Source organism: Lycium barbarum, chromosome 2 (assembly GCF_019175385.1).
Source record: "Lycium barbarum isolate Lr01 chromosome 2, ASM1917538v2, whole genome shotgun sequence".
Taxonomy (NCBI): Eukaryota; Viridiplantae; Streptophyta; class Magnoliopsida; order Solanales; family Solanaceae; genus Lycium; species Lycium barbarum.
Window position 1 is genome coordinate 142,983,575 of NC_083338.1, and position 17,768 is coordinate 143,001,342.

The 17,768-nt window shown below is 35.6% G+C and overlaps 2 protein-coding genes across 4 annotated transcripts; both read right to left on the minus strand.

Moving 5' to 3' along the window:
- Window positions 1–623: 623 nt before the first annotated feature.
- Window positions 624–10,076, minus strand: LOC132627733 (CSC1-like protein RXW8). 3 transcript variants are annotated; one of them, XM_060343290.1, is made up of 12 exons: window positions 9,714–10,076; window positions 8,459–8,858; window positions 7,352–7,498; window positions 6,832–6,895; window positions 6,487–6,696; window positions 5,470–5,646; window positions 4,719–5,017; window positions 3,903–4,173; window positions 2,966–3,244; window positions 1,586–1,819; window positions 1,341–1,485; window positions 624–1,254 (listed from the first exon to the last, which is right to left on the minus strand). In XM_060343290.1, the coding sequence occupies exons 2-12, from the start codon at window positions 8,737–8,739 to the stop codon at window positions 1,226–1,228; spliced, it is 2,136 nt and encodes a 711-aa protein (XP_060199273.1). In that variant the 5' UTR covers window positions 8,740–8,858; window positions 9,714–10,076; the 3' UTR covers window positions 624–1,225. The 3 variants fall into 3 exon arrangements, with proteins under 3 accessions (XP_060199273.1, XP_060199272.1, XP_060199274.1); XM_060343289.1 differs by having other exon boundaries at window positions 1,341–1,509; window positions 9,714–10,075; XM_060343291.1 differs by lacking the exon at window positions 9,714–10,076 and having other exon boundaries at window positions 1,341–1,509; window positions 7,352–7,475; window positions 8,459–8,590.
- Window positions 10,077–12,603: 2,527 nt separating this feature from the next.
- Window positions 12,604–17,768, minus strand: LOC132627735 (1-aminocyclopropane-1-carboxylate synthase 3-like). The gene is made up of 5 exons (XM_060343292.1): window positions 17,558–17,768; window positions 16,743–16,874; window positions 16,347–16,507; window positions 14,859–15,620; window positions 12,604–12,826 (listed from the first exon to the last, which is right to left on the minus strand). The coding sequence occupies exons 1-5, from the start codon at window positions 17,705–17,707 to the stop codon at window positions 12,604–12,606; spliced, it is 1,428 nt and encodes a 475-aa protein (XP_060199275.1). The 5' UTR covers window positions 17,708–17,768.

Sequence of the window (17,768 nt, forward strand, 5' to 3'; positions counted from 1 at the left end):
AATAGGCGATTCGGTCTGGGTACCCAGGTAGGGTGCCAGTCGCGGCCCACGGGGCTGGGTCGTGACAATGTACATCAAGCTTGATAGTTTGAAATCTAGGATGAGTTTTGGTTACAAATATAGGATGAGCTCTAGCTACGGATTATGATAAGGAAAACCTGCATTGACTCCATAGAGTTCAAGAGGTCTTTCTCAGGATCTTATTTGGCCAATGGAGGCTAAACTTAGGCAAAGTAATCTCCTAACTTTTGCTTAATGTGTCAAACATTTCACTTAACAGCAAGTAATATTTGTGCAAGGAGGATTGTTGAAAGGTGTAAAGAGCAACAGTGTTTTGTGTTGTAAAGCCATAGTTGCCTATGTTTTATGGGATCTGTTATTAGTACGCCTTCAATACGGGTGTATATCAGTATTTAATATGGGTACATGTAGTTTATATTAATGCTAATGTATTTTGAAGATTGGTTTCTAATGCTAATGTATTTTGAAGATTGGTTTCTATTAATTCTAATGTATTTTGAAGATTGGTACAAAATACCTATTCAACATGAGTACATCAAAATAAATGAAAGATAAATATAAAATAAATCAACACAATGAGAGTTTACAAGAATGGCAGAACACATAGTTGATGGCTTTTAGGAGTTCCAGAGTAGCATTTACATGTTCCCTTTCTCCGAGTTCAAGACATTCATTGGATGTGGTCCCAGTTACACGATCGAACATCAAGCAGTCACTTCATTAACAACTAGAATGATAGCAAAATGGCTTGATGAAACTGCTAAGACTAGAGGTAATTGGAAGGATTGCAAGTCTAATTTCTTATTTTCCTGCTAGTAAATGTACAACTATAGCCAAAAAGCTAGAATAAACAAAATCCTCTGATAGATTAACCTGTAAGTGTTTCAACTATACATTTAAGAACATCATACTCTAGCAGAAGGTTTCAGTATTCATGGAACTATCATCTGTACAAAACTCAATAACTTCATCTTCCCATCTCTATGTGAAGATAATCTAAGAACTTCCAAAAATCTTGCAGCTCCAGGAGCGCTCATAAGAACTATCTCCTGTGTGTACTAAAAGTCTCTATTCAAGATATCATCTGCCTTCCTCCAAAAATAAATAATTAGAAGAATCACGACTAGCAACATTCCCGCATGTAAATGCCCAGAAATTCATATACTTGATTATGATTCTCCAATTTCAACGTATGTTGAACCCATTAAGAAGATAGATGGACGGGACTTTTTCCTATAGCCAACAAGGTGTCAAGAACATTTTATAAGACATGCAAATAAATAAATATTGTTGCATAATAGTCATTTAGAAATTTGAACCTGGATTAATTTCAAGGTCTTCAAGCCTGCAGTTGTTATGATTTGGGGGCATAGGATCACCCAGCGTGCGGGAACTGGATTTGAACTGAGTATAAGCTGATGTGAGTTTTTGATGGATCTCCTTCATTTTCCCATTTTGCTCATCCTGTCGGTCCATTTCAATAAGGATCTATGGAAATGAACACATGGTATAAGAGGCATATAATGGAAAATATTCTAAACCGATTGTAGCAATTAAAATATACCTGAGCAGGGATGTGCCTGAATAATGGTTGAAACCTCTGCCTGCAATACTCATTAAAAAGGAGCGTCAAGATTATCAGCGGAATTACGAAGCTTGACGCCACTGTAGACTTTTTTAGTCCAAAGACTGCCATGGCTATAATTTGCATCAGCACCATTGAGAAAATTGTTGCGTTGTGCACAATAGGCCAATAAGTTCCACCAGTTTGATATTTTGTTACGTATACATTGAGGATCTGAAAGTTTTAGTGAATTGATGTTACAAACTCAGGCTACAAGTGTGGATGCAGACATAGATATTCAGGTTATAATACTAAACATAGCGGTACAAATAAGATTAATCAAAAACCTTTCTTGAAATGTCCTCCCACTTGAATGACTCCCCGTTCTTTTTTTAACCAATCAAGATGACGTTCACTTTCTTTATTAGAAGAGTCCTATTACACATTTTTTCAAAAATCTATGGTTCCTGACTGTCAGATCAACGGATTCTTGGTTATGACTATCACATTAACCTTGGTAATTAGGATCTTTTTGTCATCTTAAAAGCCACAAATGTAAACTTCCTTATACTACATACATTACATCATCTTGTTGCTTTTAAAATAAAAGCCTTTCTTTTCATGCACAATTTCCTTACGAGATTCCAAGAACATTGGGGATCTTTTTTTTTTTTTTTTTTTTTTTTTTTTTTTTTGATAAGTAAGAACTTTGGGGGTTCTCATTAGATCTAATAATCCAAGATAATCAATGAAGCTTCTTGCTGCTACATAATCTGTTCATGACATTTTTTCGCCTGATTATTTCAAGTAGATATAAGATAAGGTTGCATAACAATCTTTGAAATACTGAAAGGCCAAAGCAAAACTACTGCGTTACTAAATGCTCAGAGGTGATACTACTTTAGTACCAAATTTGACTGCGAGGACATTACTTGGTAAGCATATTTATAAGGTCTTATGATTTTATTTTATTTTTAGTTTCGTTCCTACTGCACATAACTGTGGTGCAACCATAAAAACTTAAGACAATATTCAATTCAGCTACAAAAGCACTACTCAAACACAGCTAATATCTCCAGGGGTATCATTTTTCATGAATTTCACACAAATGAATAACGAGAAATGCAAGCAATTTAGAGGCGAGTAGCAAGAAGCTCATTGACTTTCAAAATATAAAGGCAAGAACAGGTATCCTGAATACTCTGCCCTTACAAAATCCAGGCACGGCTTGATTTTCTTTTTCTCTTATTGTTGGCCCAAGCAATTACTGGATGTTTTTTACGACCCTTAACCTATACATTTCATCTTATAAATAAAACCAAATTGGACACACAAAAGAAGATTAAGAATAGATGGAACAATTCAGAAGGGGAAGTTTACCTGATTACGGTATACAAGGTAAGCAAGGGAAAAATAAACCAGCAAGAATGGCAGTATCAAAGGAGACAATGTGGAATACACAAAGCCAAAAAGCCCAAATAGAAGGATCCTCGGAACTTCTGTGTGGTATGGAAAAGTCAATGTACCGTATGTAGTGACATCTTTGTTTCTTAGAATAAATCTATAGAATAAGTTGCAGAGTAAACCAAATGGTTGCATGAGTTCGCATGATAGACTTGCCCAGCCTGATGCCAAAACATAAGTCATAAAAAATGTGGCCTGCGAAAAAAAAAATTACATTAATCATCACACTTTGTGAATTCTTCAAGTCGCAAGGTGGAGGGTAAAGGATCAAAACAGGGCAGTTCATTGTGTAGGGAAAGTACTCTATAAGGAAATTTAAACATAAGGGATAAAGAGAACGCAGGTGTAGTTTCCCAAAGTCTCCCATTTCCTAATTGGACAGCTTAGAGGCAGTGATGACACATTACTCGCTACAGATTTTGATTTATTTGCTCTTACATTCTCGTCACAAGTTGGAATAGTACAAGTTTGTGCCTGTCATCATAAATGATGATGTAGGAAAAAAGACATGTACTTTCAACGAAGGACTTGTACCTTTCCGTCTTTTTCCTTCTCACCCTGTTAATCTCGAATTAAATGTGGTGCAACTGAGAAGTGATTTTCTCCTACCACATAAATGAATAATAACTACACTAAAGAAGACTAGCTCTCTAGCATCCATCAACCCAATAAAAAAAGGCTAGAAGTAAACCTAGTATTAGCGTTGTTGTTTTCTCTTGGGAATCATTAACAGAAACATGATGAATCCCTAAAATCAAATATTTTCGATTTAATATTTGAGGATTGAGAAAAACAGTTAGGACGAAAGGGAAAGCAGGTAAACACACATATACACGTAGAGGAGGCAGGTTACCGTTGATGGTACTGCCGTTGCAAGTAGGTAATTTACATCCTTAAAAATCTTACTGAACCTCTCAATCACAGACCCCGAGAGGATGTTACCAAAGAAAACATTCCAGATGAAGAAGCACAAAACTTTTATGCATGCACTCCTCTTCCTGCCACTACGAGAGATAGAGCCTTCCAATGTAGAAAATAGCAACATTATTGGAGGAACCATGTACATAAATATTATTAACACGACACTTGGTAGATATCCTGTAGCCAGCTGACTCATTGCTTTCCTGCAAGAAAGAAAGGGATAAAAGATAGCCATATTGCCCATGGATATAGTTCAGACGTCATAAATTGGCAGGAATATTATGTATCTCTAGGCTGATAAATTAAGGTTAATACATAGAATGAAAGAGAAGCATTAAAGTTAGTAGCGGAATGGAAACACTGCAAGGACAGAGGAAGGTGGTAAATCATTGTGAAAAAGAAAAAGGCAACCTTGAATCAAGAAACATGACTTTATTTCCCCGTGCTCTGTGTGTGTGTGTGTGTGTGTGTGAGAGAGAGAGAGAGAGAGAGAATGATCAATAACTGTACTCCATGCAAAAATAGATTTTCAAGGTAAAATCTTTTAAAAATTAAATAATTAGGGTTATAATTTTACCAAAATAGGCAGTGATTTGATGCACTTGAGCCGAGGGCCTTTCGGAAACAGTCTCTCTACCTCCACGAGGTAGGGTTAAGGTTTGCATACACCCTACCCTCCCCAGACCTCACTTGTGGGATTTATACTGTGTCATTATAATTTTACCAAAATAGGCAGTGACGGGATTACCTCTTTAAAACTCCTTTAAGGAATGGAAATGTCTTTTGAAGCTTGTCTAGGTGAACAAGACCTTGTGTTAATGAAACAGGCACAATGAAAAATGCCACCAAAGCCATCGAGGCCACAAGAATAGCTATTTTGCGGATCCAAAGGAGTCTATATGGGACACAAATGTTTGACCAATACATATCGTCTGGTTCTGGAGAAAGATTTGTGACCCATGACATGGGATTTCGAGATTGAAGGCCCTGAGAAGCAACCGAAGCAGCATAGCGATTCCTGAAAAACACTAAAGCAGCTGCAGACTCCTGCAAGAAAAAATTGTGTGTTCATTTCACTTCTTATTTTGGCCCTCATGAAAAATGAAGCTAATTCAAAATTTTCAAGACAAAAAAGTCAAGCATACCAAAAGAAATCTGTAGTTTATGAGACTGTAATCTATTTAGTTAAATCAGGAACAAGCGCAACTTAGTATTGTTCCTTCTGTTGAAGATTAAGCAAACTTAGAACTGTGCGTTATAAGTAAACTTTACCAAGCAGCATGAGAACTGAGAAGTTAATAGTGCAGCACATGTCAAGCCTCAAATGAACACAGACATAGTTCCAAGAAGGTAATGTTCCACCTATAGTGTATTGACTGGGAAACTTTCTCTCTAAATATGCTATGGCTTAATTCTAACAATCAGTGGAAGTCATGACAATGATATGAAATCTGCCTAGTTGCGAGAACAGATGAAAATAATGAGAATCACTCAAATACCTTTTTCCTCAAATCTGAACCACCAAAATCACTTCTTCCTTTGTCACCTTCCGCATCCATGGGAAGCATGCTGAATGATGCTGTTGTTCCACAAAGGCCACATCTCATGGAATTTGATCCAATATGTAGTTCCCTAGGTGTCAGTTTTAGCATCTTGCACATCTTCCCTGCATCAGTCTGCAGTCATGCAACATTTGGCACATTAATAACCAGAAGAAAGAAATAAAAAGCACAAGGGAGAATAATGTCAAACCACAGTACAAGCAGAAGTCTTGATCAAGATCAAGATAGTTACTTTTGTTTAGCTGACATAAATATGCTTTATGAGGAAAAACTAGCAGAAGATAGAGGGACTTTGGGGCGTGCTATTACTTGAATCGTAGTGCTTTTTTAACTAGCGCCATGGAAACTCATAGGAGTTGGCATTACAATAAATAAAAAAATAAAAAATAAAAAAATAAAAAAACTTGATCCTAACAATAATGGCAGAAAGCATAGTATTCAAGAGGAAAATATAGATCATATTCCTGAGGCTTCAGGCACCTTATGTCTACTATGAAGAAAACTATCTCTACATTTCTAAGGAGAATTACTAGTTTCCAATGTGGAAAATTAATTGCCAGCATATAAAACCAACCAACTCCGTTTTGCAGTTAAATTTTTCCGTATCATGCAGTTTCAAAACCATTTACCTTTTGAGCTTTTACAAAAGAAAAAGTACTTAAAAGTCTTCATCCTAATTTTTTGACAAACATCTACAGCAAAATAATACATAGCACCGGGTACAAACAATTCGAAGTCATTTTCTCACCATTATGGCCTTAAGAAATATGAAGAAACTTATAGAACATCTCCCATCATATAAAGTGAAAATTTTCAGCTCATATTAATATTTAATTGGAACCAGAAGAGGATAATATATGTGCTATAGAAGAGAAACTTCAAAGCCACATCAAGCTTTGACATGCAAGGGAAATATTTCTATAATGAGACTACCAAAACAGAGTGAATACCCACCACCAGTTTCTGAACAGAGCCAGATCGATAAACAATTTGATGAGATAAAAAACTTGATGCATAGAAATTTGTAAAGAATCTCGTCACTGTTCCACTGTACGATTCATCTCGCGACCATGGGATGGCACGAACAAGAACTGTGAAATAACTTGGGTTGGAAACAGATGAAGTAAAGTAAGCCAGCCTCATCCTTGAAATGCTTTTGTACTCCTAAAAGCAAGTGAAGACCTTTTATGACAAAAGAACATACATAGCATACATACTATCACATACTAAGGATCAAGTATGAAATGCATACATTTTCAAAGAAAAAGCAGCAAATGGAAATTAGTCGTGATTTCTTACAAGGTAAAGAAGAAAACAAGCACAGCAGGATATGAGGTACAGCGCAAAGCAGTGAGCCCAAAGCCTGAAGAAGATGAAAGGCATATGTAGGTAAAACTGAATCGGATTATAATGAAGCAACAGATTAGAAAACTAACTTAATCTGACAAATAAAGACTTAGGAAACTACCTTCTACAAATGCTTCCTTGATCAACTTTCAACACACAGTCTCTATAGTAATACTTTCTCTATTCTCAGTAAGATTAATTTCAGGATTTACTCTTTTTTTTTTTTTTTTGAGATGGTAATTCAGGATTTACTTAAACAAGTTTCAAAAATGAAAACGAGACAGAACAGGGCATTAGCAGACTTGCAGACACTTTCAAGAAACAACAAATTGAAGTTTTAGTTCTCATTCTATTTCCAAAATGTGAGTAAAAGAGCCTCTTGCGATGTGCATCTGAGTATGTCCATTGAGAAGACAATAGATTAATCAACTGCATTTAAATCATTATCAGCAATTTTGTACTTGTTTCATACCATCTTGACCCTTCCTCAACATTCACAATGGTGAATACCTCCAATGTCTCAGCTGGAATTTGGTGACGTTGCATCTCTTTTCCAAAATAATTAAGCGGGAGCACAAGGAAATTGCATACAATAGCTGCAATGGAGAATATTCGGAAACTGTCCACAATGAGCAGCAGGAGAGTAAGTTTACTGCAATAGAGTAATGGTTCATAGACATAATAAAGTGCAATTGGAAGGTTATTCTTCAAACTGAACTTCATAACTGCACTGTTGGCAGTGATACAAAGTCTGAAGGTTAAAATAATTATCAAAGAGAATGTGGTTGAACAGAAAAGTACTAAGCAGAGATATAAATGTTTAACCATACTTTCTAAGTAACATTTATCATAGCATCCGCAGGCAATGAGACAAGAAGTGTAACACTACTATAGGTAGTATTTGATATATTCCCAATAAGTATAACTAAGCTTTTTTGGTCACAACATTCTCACAATAGCACACTAACACAAACTACACAGGTCCACTATAACCAGGAAAGACACCAAAATCTCTTAAACAGTACATATACCATTGCAGTTGGTTGAGCCATCATAAATTACCAGAGAACAGATTCTGTTTTGTTTTTGTTAATTCTTCTTTTACTATGCTCCCCAAAACCCCAATATTTGACAAACTTATTTTACTACCCACTCGTCTGACATCTTCTGTACATCCTTACAAGACAAAACCATACTGCTAAATATTCATCAGAAAGTTTAACCAATGAAATTCAATCATCCACCCTTTTAAGGGAATAATGACAGGGCAATGACAGAAAGACAATAAGCCATGACTACTATTTTGGCAATTGGTAAACAACTTCACATTAGACAATACAAAACAACGATTTATGCAATATATACTAATTGACCATGCAAAAGTATGCAAGCTCCTTTACTATAAATTCTATGCTTGCTGAAATTTTCCCTGCAAATGATGAAAATAGTCGAAATGGAAGCAAATTTGATAGAAGCTAATTTAAACTAATTCATTTAAATTATATCAGGAGTTAAATTGACTTTTTCTTAAACAGTAGAAAATCTAACAACTAATAAAGTGCTGGCATTCCAATTTCACCTGAAAACAATCATCCGCACGAATACGACTGCATCCAAGCCACCAGTAGCGCATATTTCTTCGTCAGATGTCTCCCATGCCTTTAGGATCCAACTTGGAGAAGGAACAAATCGATCAAAGCGAAAGGCGTCCTGTTGTCTTGCTCGTACCTGAGCAATCTTCGCGCCAAAGTAAACATTTACAAAGCTTGGTTGTTTCCTTAAAACTGAATACAAGGAGAACAACACTACGCACACTGCAGTATTGATACCAGCAGAAGTCAACAAAGCAGCTAGCTTCATCTCCGTCCCCAAATACTTCAGAAACCTCACTAATTAGAACATGTAATCATTGCTGCCTTCCTTTAAAGATTGAAAACATCTAGACGCAGCAGCAACGTTGGTGCATTAAGGTTAAGAAACTGCAAAGTAAAAGCACAGTGAAGAATTTATGTTTTGCACATAATAAAAACCAAATTATCTGGTGATAACCAGCTGACATTTGCACAATACACACAAAAATGAACGATTAAAAAAAGGAAAAGAAATACAACATTGTTACTAAGATACAATCAAACTAAGGGGTCACATAGGAAAGCTTCAGCCTTGCAAGCATGCTCATCTCAAATGTTCCCTGATTGACATTACGCGTTTGCATTCTACTGTTGAGAATATAATTAAATAGTAAAAGTGTGCTTGCTTTAACAGCTTAAGTTTTTAGATGAGATTGTCACACTTCAGCATGGAATCAGAGCAGGCAGAGGTCCCACCCATCGTCAAAAAAATATTCCACGTGCTTGGAGCATGAAAAAAGAATCAGGCGCCCGTGTGAGGAGGCATGTTAAGAACATAATTAAATAAATAAAAGTGTGCTCTCTCTAACAACCTAAGCATTTAGATGAGATGACCACACTTCAACACTACCTAGCATACTGAATTGCGATGAAGTTCAAACTCAGGGCATAGATAACATGCACAACCAAAATTAAGTTAAAAATGAACAATTTACAGTTAATGTAATGCTTCTTCACACTATTCAGTTTATGCAAACAGCAACTTTGAATAATTTTACATCAGTTTCCAAGGAGATCAATTCAAAGGCAATAAAGTGTCTCGTAACAGCAAAAATACCACACATTACTCAAAACAATGGTAATAACTAATAAACGTAAATCAAAACGTTACCAAAGAAGATTCTAGACAAAAATCCGACACACAATAAGAAAAACATGAATATTTGTCAGAGAAACAGAAAGAAAAAAAATGAGAAAAATCACCTGAAATTGTAAACTTTTTTCCAATTTCAGAATGACGAAATGACGAATCCAAACGCAATTTTTTTTATTTATTTAATGAAAAAGCGATGCATGCTTTAAGCAACAAAATAGTGATTGCTTCGACTCAAAAGAAACCCTAGAAAATTCGTTCTTTTTTTTTAGTTTTTATTTTTTTTGTTGTTTTTTGCTTTTGCGTTAGGATTTGGGAGACGAGAGAGAATGACCGAAGAAGAAGGCGCGTCGATTGCGAGTGTGCGTGCGTGAATTTATATAATAGCAAGTGAGATTTTGTGGGCCCGAAAAGAATTGCCACGTGGATTAAGTGTATAACGGAATGGAACCGCTCCTAACTGTCAGTATCCCGGTTTGATTGAATTGTTTCAGTTTTCATGCAAACTGAACCGATGCACTACCGTTGTTGTCCCAAATGCATTAGCCGCTTTCTTCAGTTAACATATTGGACACGTATGCCACGTGTATCAATGTTATGACATATATTGTTTTTTTTTTTTGGGGAAAATAACACAAAATACCCCTAAAATGTAAAATATTTACCCGCCCATGCCCCCTGATAAACTAATTTCGCTTCTTTCCCAATCGGCTGAAAATATTTACCCGAGTACCCTCTCGCCCAAAACCCTTCCTCCATGATAAGAGAAGGACTGAAGCAGTCCTCCATGATATCGTCTCAGTATATTTATGTACCACGATGATATTATAATGAACTGAGGAGTGTCTCATTGAAGGACTGAAGCGGTCCTCCACAATACTTTTACAGTATATGTATATAAGATGATGGTATCATAGAGGTTTTTTTAAGAAATGTGTGTTTTTTGAATAAATGGACATGATACTATCCCAGTATATTTATATACCATATTGGTACCATAATTTTGGGGGCGTTAAATAGTTTCAGGGGCATGAAAGTATGAGGGATATAGGCAAGTAATTATTCTATTTTCAAGGTGCAGCGACGTTCTTTCCCCTTTTTTTTGGGTTTTCCACCCGCGGTACCCGTATTATAAGGGCTCGATTAAATCTATATCATGAATTGAAGGGCCCATTTTGGGGGCAGCATCATGGGCGGAGCCACCTTAGCCCTTCCCTGGAAAATTACACGGTATACATAGGTTAAATGTTAGCTATTATGAGTATATATTTAATTTTTTTATACATAGATTAAATATTAGCTACTATGAGTATATATTTTAATTTTGCACACCCTTAACACAAGTGAGAAGAAAATTTGTACGCCCTTCGCTAAATTACTAACTTCGCTACTGACCTGACAGCATTCCTAAGGTTCATACTCGAAACCTCTAGTTAAGGATGGAGGAACCTCAACTATCCCATCACAACCTATATCTTTTGTTGCATTCGAGTTATAGATTTATTTTATTTTTTGTAAATTTTGTCTTAAATTCTTAATCCTCTAAAATTTTGACCCTCATTTTTTGTGGGGGGGGGGGGGGGGGGGGGTGGTTAGTTTATCGGTCAGGAATAAATTCTTGTCCCTGACTTTCCTTAGAGTGCAGTTCTACCCTTGTTAAGTGAGAAAAGTATTGACATTTTTCCACACTATTTGTCCTCAAATATATACTAAACGATTGTAGAATGTGAAGTACTAAAATGTAGATGAAAGTTTTACCTATTTACTTTGGCTTCTTTTCCCCCCTTTTTGGGGCGCTCGAGATGATTTCTTCATCTTCTATTGATACTTATCATGATAATTCTCCAAACTCATAAACATGACAAAACATATGGATTTAACTAACAAATTATATTATTGCGCGCCTTTCAATTTTGTAATTACCTAAAATGAGATTATATATGCAAGAAATGTGCATAGTTCTATTTCTTTTATGATAATATATATTGCCTTTATATCTTTACATAGGTTGATTTCTAATAATAAGTCCTACAATTCTTTAGCATAACTTGTTAGAACCGTGATAAAATTGTTCAACTTATGCGTGGATGATTACCTAAATAAGTGAGTTGTTAGTTGAATATCACTAATGTGCCACAAATGAAGTTCACTTTTCTTGAAACTACAAGTGGCAAGATAAGTACTACTCCTAATTTCTAAAACAATCAGTGAAATTAAACAATGCCACACTAAATTATATTTATATATCTCAAAATGTATTGAATTATAAGATTAAGAACAAGTAAATGATCCAACATTTATATGTCGAAGTGCCCTATATATGTGTCAATGTTTAGGTTTATTGGTTTCACGGTGAAGAGTAGCCTTGAGCGCCAACATTAACACGTCAAAATTAAGTCTTGTCGAAAGAGATTAGTTCAGGGGAAAATTTTAACAGTCTAAACTTAATACTGAAAATTAAACGTTATACCTAATTTACAAATGGATGGTTGCTTACTAGGACCTGATCTTATGTTTAAAACTATTATTCACACATTCCGTGTTTAAGCCAAATAAATCTGATAATTTTGCATTAATAAAAACCATAAATTAAAGTAAGATTACATTTTAATTATGATGAATTAAGTGATGGTAGAAGTTTATAGGTAAGACATGTATTTTACATTCATTTGCTTGGTGCAAATATTGTATGCAGAGAAATTAAATTTATTCCATCAATATCTCAATCTCAACAACTCTTTTGGTCCCATTTTTCTAGTGATTGCGATTTTATTAATGAAGCAACGTGTTATAATAACATTTGAAAATGGACATAAAATATATATGAAAGCTACCAGCGGGCTGACCATATGTGAAACATGACATAACTCTACATAGCAATAAAAGCCAATAATACTAATAGAAATACTCTACAGAACAATATATATGTTCCCTAGCTTTACTACAATCAACTCTCAAATTACATCAAATATCAAACACGACAATAATAGAGCATCTTCACTATATTCCATCTTTCAACGTTCTTCCATCACCTGATGATAACTTCACAACCCAATTCGCAATTGTCCTCCTTCTTGAGCTAGCGGCCGCCATTAATGGAGGCTGCTGCTGAATATCCCGGCAAAAATCTGTGCTGGAATTGACAAAATTATTAATCCTCTGCATCGCGATGTCAAGAGTTTCTCCTGACATATTCGCGAAACAAATTCTGAACCAGCCAGGTGATGGGAATAAAATAGACCCGCAAAAATAATATTCACGGTATTAGTGATAAACGCGGAACACTAACTTATGGTTAAATCAGCAAGAATAAAATGCAGCAATAATGACACCAAGATTTTATGTGGAAACCCTTCTGAATAAGGGAAAAACCACGGCCAAGAGGAGCAGCTGATATCACTATAGAGGAATTTTACACTGTGTAGTAACGAGTACAAATACTCCTAAGACCACTACACCCACAAAAGAAATAACACTCTTTTGATTTCCCACCTTACTACAATATCACTCACACTCTATTTTTCTTCACAGACTATTTTCTCACAGTCTATGGAACACCTCACTTTGCTCTCACTCAGATGTATTGTCTGAGATTTTGGTGTGTATAGCAAATGATCTTGGTGTTGATACAAATGAACCATAAGCCGCCTATTTATAGGAATGAATTTCCTATGATGAGGTAAGCGCTTACATCACAACTATGATGAGCTAAGCGCTTACATCACGACTAAGATGAGGTAAGCGCTTACATCACGGCTATGTGAACAAAAGAATTGACTTGTTGGCCAATCCCACAATTGCTACCAATGTGATTTTGTCAAAGGAAGAAAAATCTTCCTTTCTTAAAATATGGGATAGAGGACTGGACCCCACAAATCTCCCCCTCCAGTCCCATTCACCTGAAGGAGGGTACACTGGCTTCTAATTTGAGTGCATGCCGACAAATTCTTTGCACGATTCGAACTTGTCTCTCGGTACCACCTTGGTCAGCATATCTGATAGTGCGACACACTTCTGCAACTTCGACTGCCATGGTATAGCTCCCCCTGAGCTTCCTCTTAGATACCTGAGTATCCACTTCATAGCTTCCCAATGCTCTTTCCCTGGATTTTCGAGAAATCTGCTAACAACACCGACTGCATGAGCAATATCTGGTCGAGTGCATACCATTGCATACATCTTGTTGGTACGAGTTTTTCGAGCATACAAACTTTCAAGATGCTCCCATAGGGTCCGAGCATGTGTCTCTCCAGAAATATGGTTCAACACATTATCGTCAACCCACTGTCTAATAAAGCCGCAAACCTGCCGATGCAACAAATTCCACTCTTCATCTGATTTATTATCAGGCTTTTTATTGGCAAAGACAGGTTGATGAAAATTCTTGACATAGAGTAAATCTTCCATTTTGCCCTTCCAAATGGCATAATTTACGCCACTCAATGTAACCATTCTACTAGTGTTGGCTTCCATCGTTTATCACAAATACAAATACTATTTTATTCGAAGACCAAAGTAATTCTTTTCTGATGTGGAAGTTCAGACTGTGCTGCAACCACAGAGCATACTCAGACAGAACCTTGGCTCTGATACCACTTGATGGGAATAAAATAGACCCGCAAAAATAATATTCACGGTATTAGTGATAAACGCGGAACACTAACTTATGGTTAAATCAGCAAGAATAAAATGCAGCAATAATGACACCAAGATTTTATGTGGAAACCCTTCTGAATAAGGGAAAAACCACGGCCAAGAGGAGCAGCTGATATCACTATAGAGGAATTTTACACTGTGTAGTAACGAGTACAAATACTCCTAAGACCACTACACCCACAAAAGAAATAACACTCTTTTGATTTCCCACCTTACTACAATATCACTCACACTCTATTTTTCTTCACAGACTATTTTCTCACAGTCTATGGAACACCTCACTTTGCTCTCACTCAGATGTATTGTCTGAGATTTTGGTGTGTATAGCAAATGATCTTGGTGTTGATACAAATGAACCATAAGCCGCCTATTTATAGGAATGAATTTCCTATGATGAGGTAAGCGCTTACATCACAACTATGATGAGCTAAGCGCTTACATCACGACTAAGATGAGGTAAGCGCTTACATCACGGCTATGTGAACAAAAGAATTGACTTGTTGGCCAATCCCACAATTGCTACCAATGTGATTTTGTCAAAGGAAGAAAAATCTTCCTTTCTTAAAATATGGGATAGAGGACTGGACCCCACACCAGGTTCACTGCAGTGACAAGAGGATCCAGGAGACACATTTAAACCAACATCACTAATTATTTTCTTCCACAATTCCATTTCTGCTTCAAATGTGTTAGACTTTAGCAAATGCCTCATATCCACAAAGCAAAATAAACCAGCGTTACTTTTCAAACACTCAATCCCCGAAGTCGCTAGCCCTGAAGCGAGCATTTCCCTTCTATGTTTCAATTGCTTCTTGTTTTCTTTAATGTAACGTTTTACAAATTTTTTATCTCCAAGAATTTTAGACAATAGATACTGAGTTTGCGACGAAATTAGTCCAAAACTCGACATTTTTGTAGCAGCAGCTATAAGTGTTTCGTTATTCGAATAAATCATACCAATTCTGAAACCTGGAAGGCCTAGATCCTTTGATAGACTCGACACAATGTGAACTTGGTTCCACATTTTGGATTTTTCGAGTTTTCTGTCGATTAATGCCTCCGTAATGCTTATGAATTTTGGTGAATCGAATACTGTTCCAGCGTATATTTCGTCGCTAACTATATGAATATTTTTGGTCATGGCAAATGTGATTAGAATGTTTAGTTCGTCCCGTGACATTGTTGTACCTAGTGGATTTGAAGGATTTGTGATGAATACACACTTGACTCTTAAATTCAGCTTTTGGGCTTGTTCATATGCTTCTTCAAGGGCGGATTCAGTAATTCTGAAATTATTTGAACTGTAGCAGTGTATGGGTACAATTTCAGCCCTTGTTCTCCATTTAAGGTCCCTATCAAACCTGTCATGACATACAGCAAAGGGAAACATTACAAATCAGAATAATGGTTTAGAATTTGTATAGAGTTAATGAATTTTAAATTCTATACACTGATAGTATAACAAATAGGAGTATTTAATTATACCATTGGAGTGTGTGATTGTCTCATATAAAAGCTTAAGCGATTAGAGGTACAGTTCTAATAATTACCACTTCCTCTGTCCCAATTTACGTGGCACCATTTTCTTTTTGGTCCGTCTCAAAAAAAATATCACTTTTCTATATTTAGAACCATTTTAACTTTATGAGATGATTTACAGCCACACATTTATATAAGACTTGTTTTGGACCACACATTTTAAAAGTCTTTCTTTCTTTCTTAAATTTTGTGTCAAGTCAAATGGTGTCACATAAATTGGGACGGATGGAGTATTACTTTTTATGTCTAATTAACACGTCCTTTCACATGTCAGTTTGATTTTTTTTACGTTTTGGGTTGTATATGAGACTTGGACCCAAGACATTGATACCATGTTGATGAGATGGACACAGTAACCATCTTTTCACTTTAAAGATAATTTCATATAAATATAAATATTGATTGATAACCTAAAATAAAGGGTAAAACTTGTTACTACGTGTTATTTGACACATCCGACGAAAAAATTACTCTGCAACAATCGATGCTTATAACTTTAAAAAATCGTTGTTAATTTATTTGTATAACTGATGGAAGGGTAATGTTACCCGGGATAATAAGGAGTTGGAATAAGGAGAGCTTCTCCAGGTTCAGATAAGCAAAATATGAGGGTTTCATTTGCTGAAGTTGAACCAGCTGTGAGTACTAACTTCTCTGGATCAAATTTTACTTTCTTTCTTCTGATCTCAGCCATGAATTCCACTAGTACCTGGAAAATAAAATGTAGCTTAAGATTAGAATTTTTTTTTCTCCTTTTACACTGGAAATTTATAAACCCAGAATTTATTTACAGAGTGCGAATTTGGAACACGCACGTGAAAACATAGTAAAGACAAGATCCTGACTCTAAAAAGGTCCCAGAATCAATTAGCTATAAAAAAAATAAAAATAAAAATAAAAAATAAATAAAAGCCAAAAGATTAAAGAAGAAGTAAGAAACTTACATTCTTGAAAGCCTGCAAGCCATGATAATCTTGGAAAAGAGCCAAGTCTCTGAACATGGATCCTCCATTTTCTCTAAACTGAATTACATCTTGGTTCCTTGTGAGCCATGATTCAAGAAGATCGAAAGATAGCTATTTGATTAATTAGAAGAAGAAAAATATAAGGTTAGAGTTAGATACTCATGTTTCCTAAAGGAAATATAACCAGAAACAAAAACAAAAAAGTTGTGCATGGTATTCCAGACATGAGGTACTGCCTAGTGTTTCAATCAAACACTTTTTGGTTGGTATAATTGGTAATGTCACGTGAAGCAAAAGCCAACCTTTGAAAACAAGACATATAGTATTAGCAAATGTAGCACATGATTGTTGTTCCTTACTTTTTCTTTTGAGATGATCCAATATACTCCGATTTCTCCATTTCCATTTAAGTGTCTTTTCTTTTTAATTTGGTAATTCTTAAATTTCAATATTCTATATGACTTGTTTAAGATTAAAAAATTCAAACTATGTGACTAGCTTGTCAAACTAATCAACACACTTAAATTGGAATGAAGAAGTATATAATTTGTCATGATACTGAACTATATGGAATATTCCATTATACTTTTCAATCATCGATCATTTACTCTAGAATTATATATTTAGTCTTTTCTTCTCAAGATATATCATTAATAATCATGCATCCGTAATAATTAAAACCACTCTTTTTATGTGTGGAATCAACCAATTTTTTTAAGAAGGAAAGAGAATTAAGTTGAGTTCAGTGTTTTAATAATAATAACTACTCATAAGTTTATGTGCATATTCGGTACCTGATTCTCAGCTAGACCCATTTGAATAATACCAGAAGGATTTTGAATGGGATCATAAGGGTTCTTCTCATATTCTTGCCATCCTATGAAATAAGAAGAATCTTGACCGTGTGATTTGCACATAGCCATTTTGGACAGCATTTTCAACATTTTGTGGATGAGGGGGAGAAGGAGTATTAAAGGGAGGGACAACTTGAGAGAGAAGAAGAAA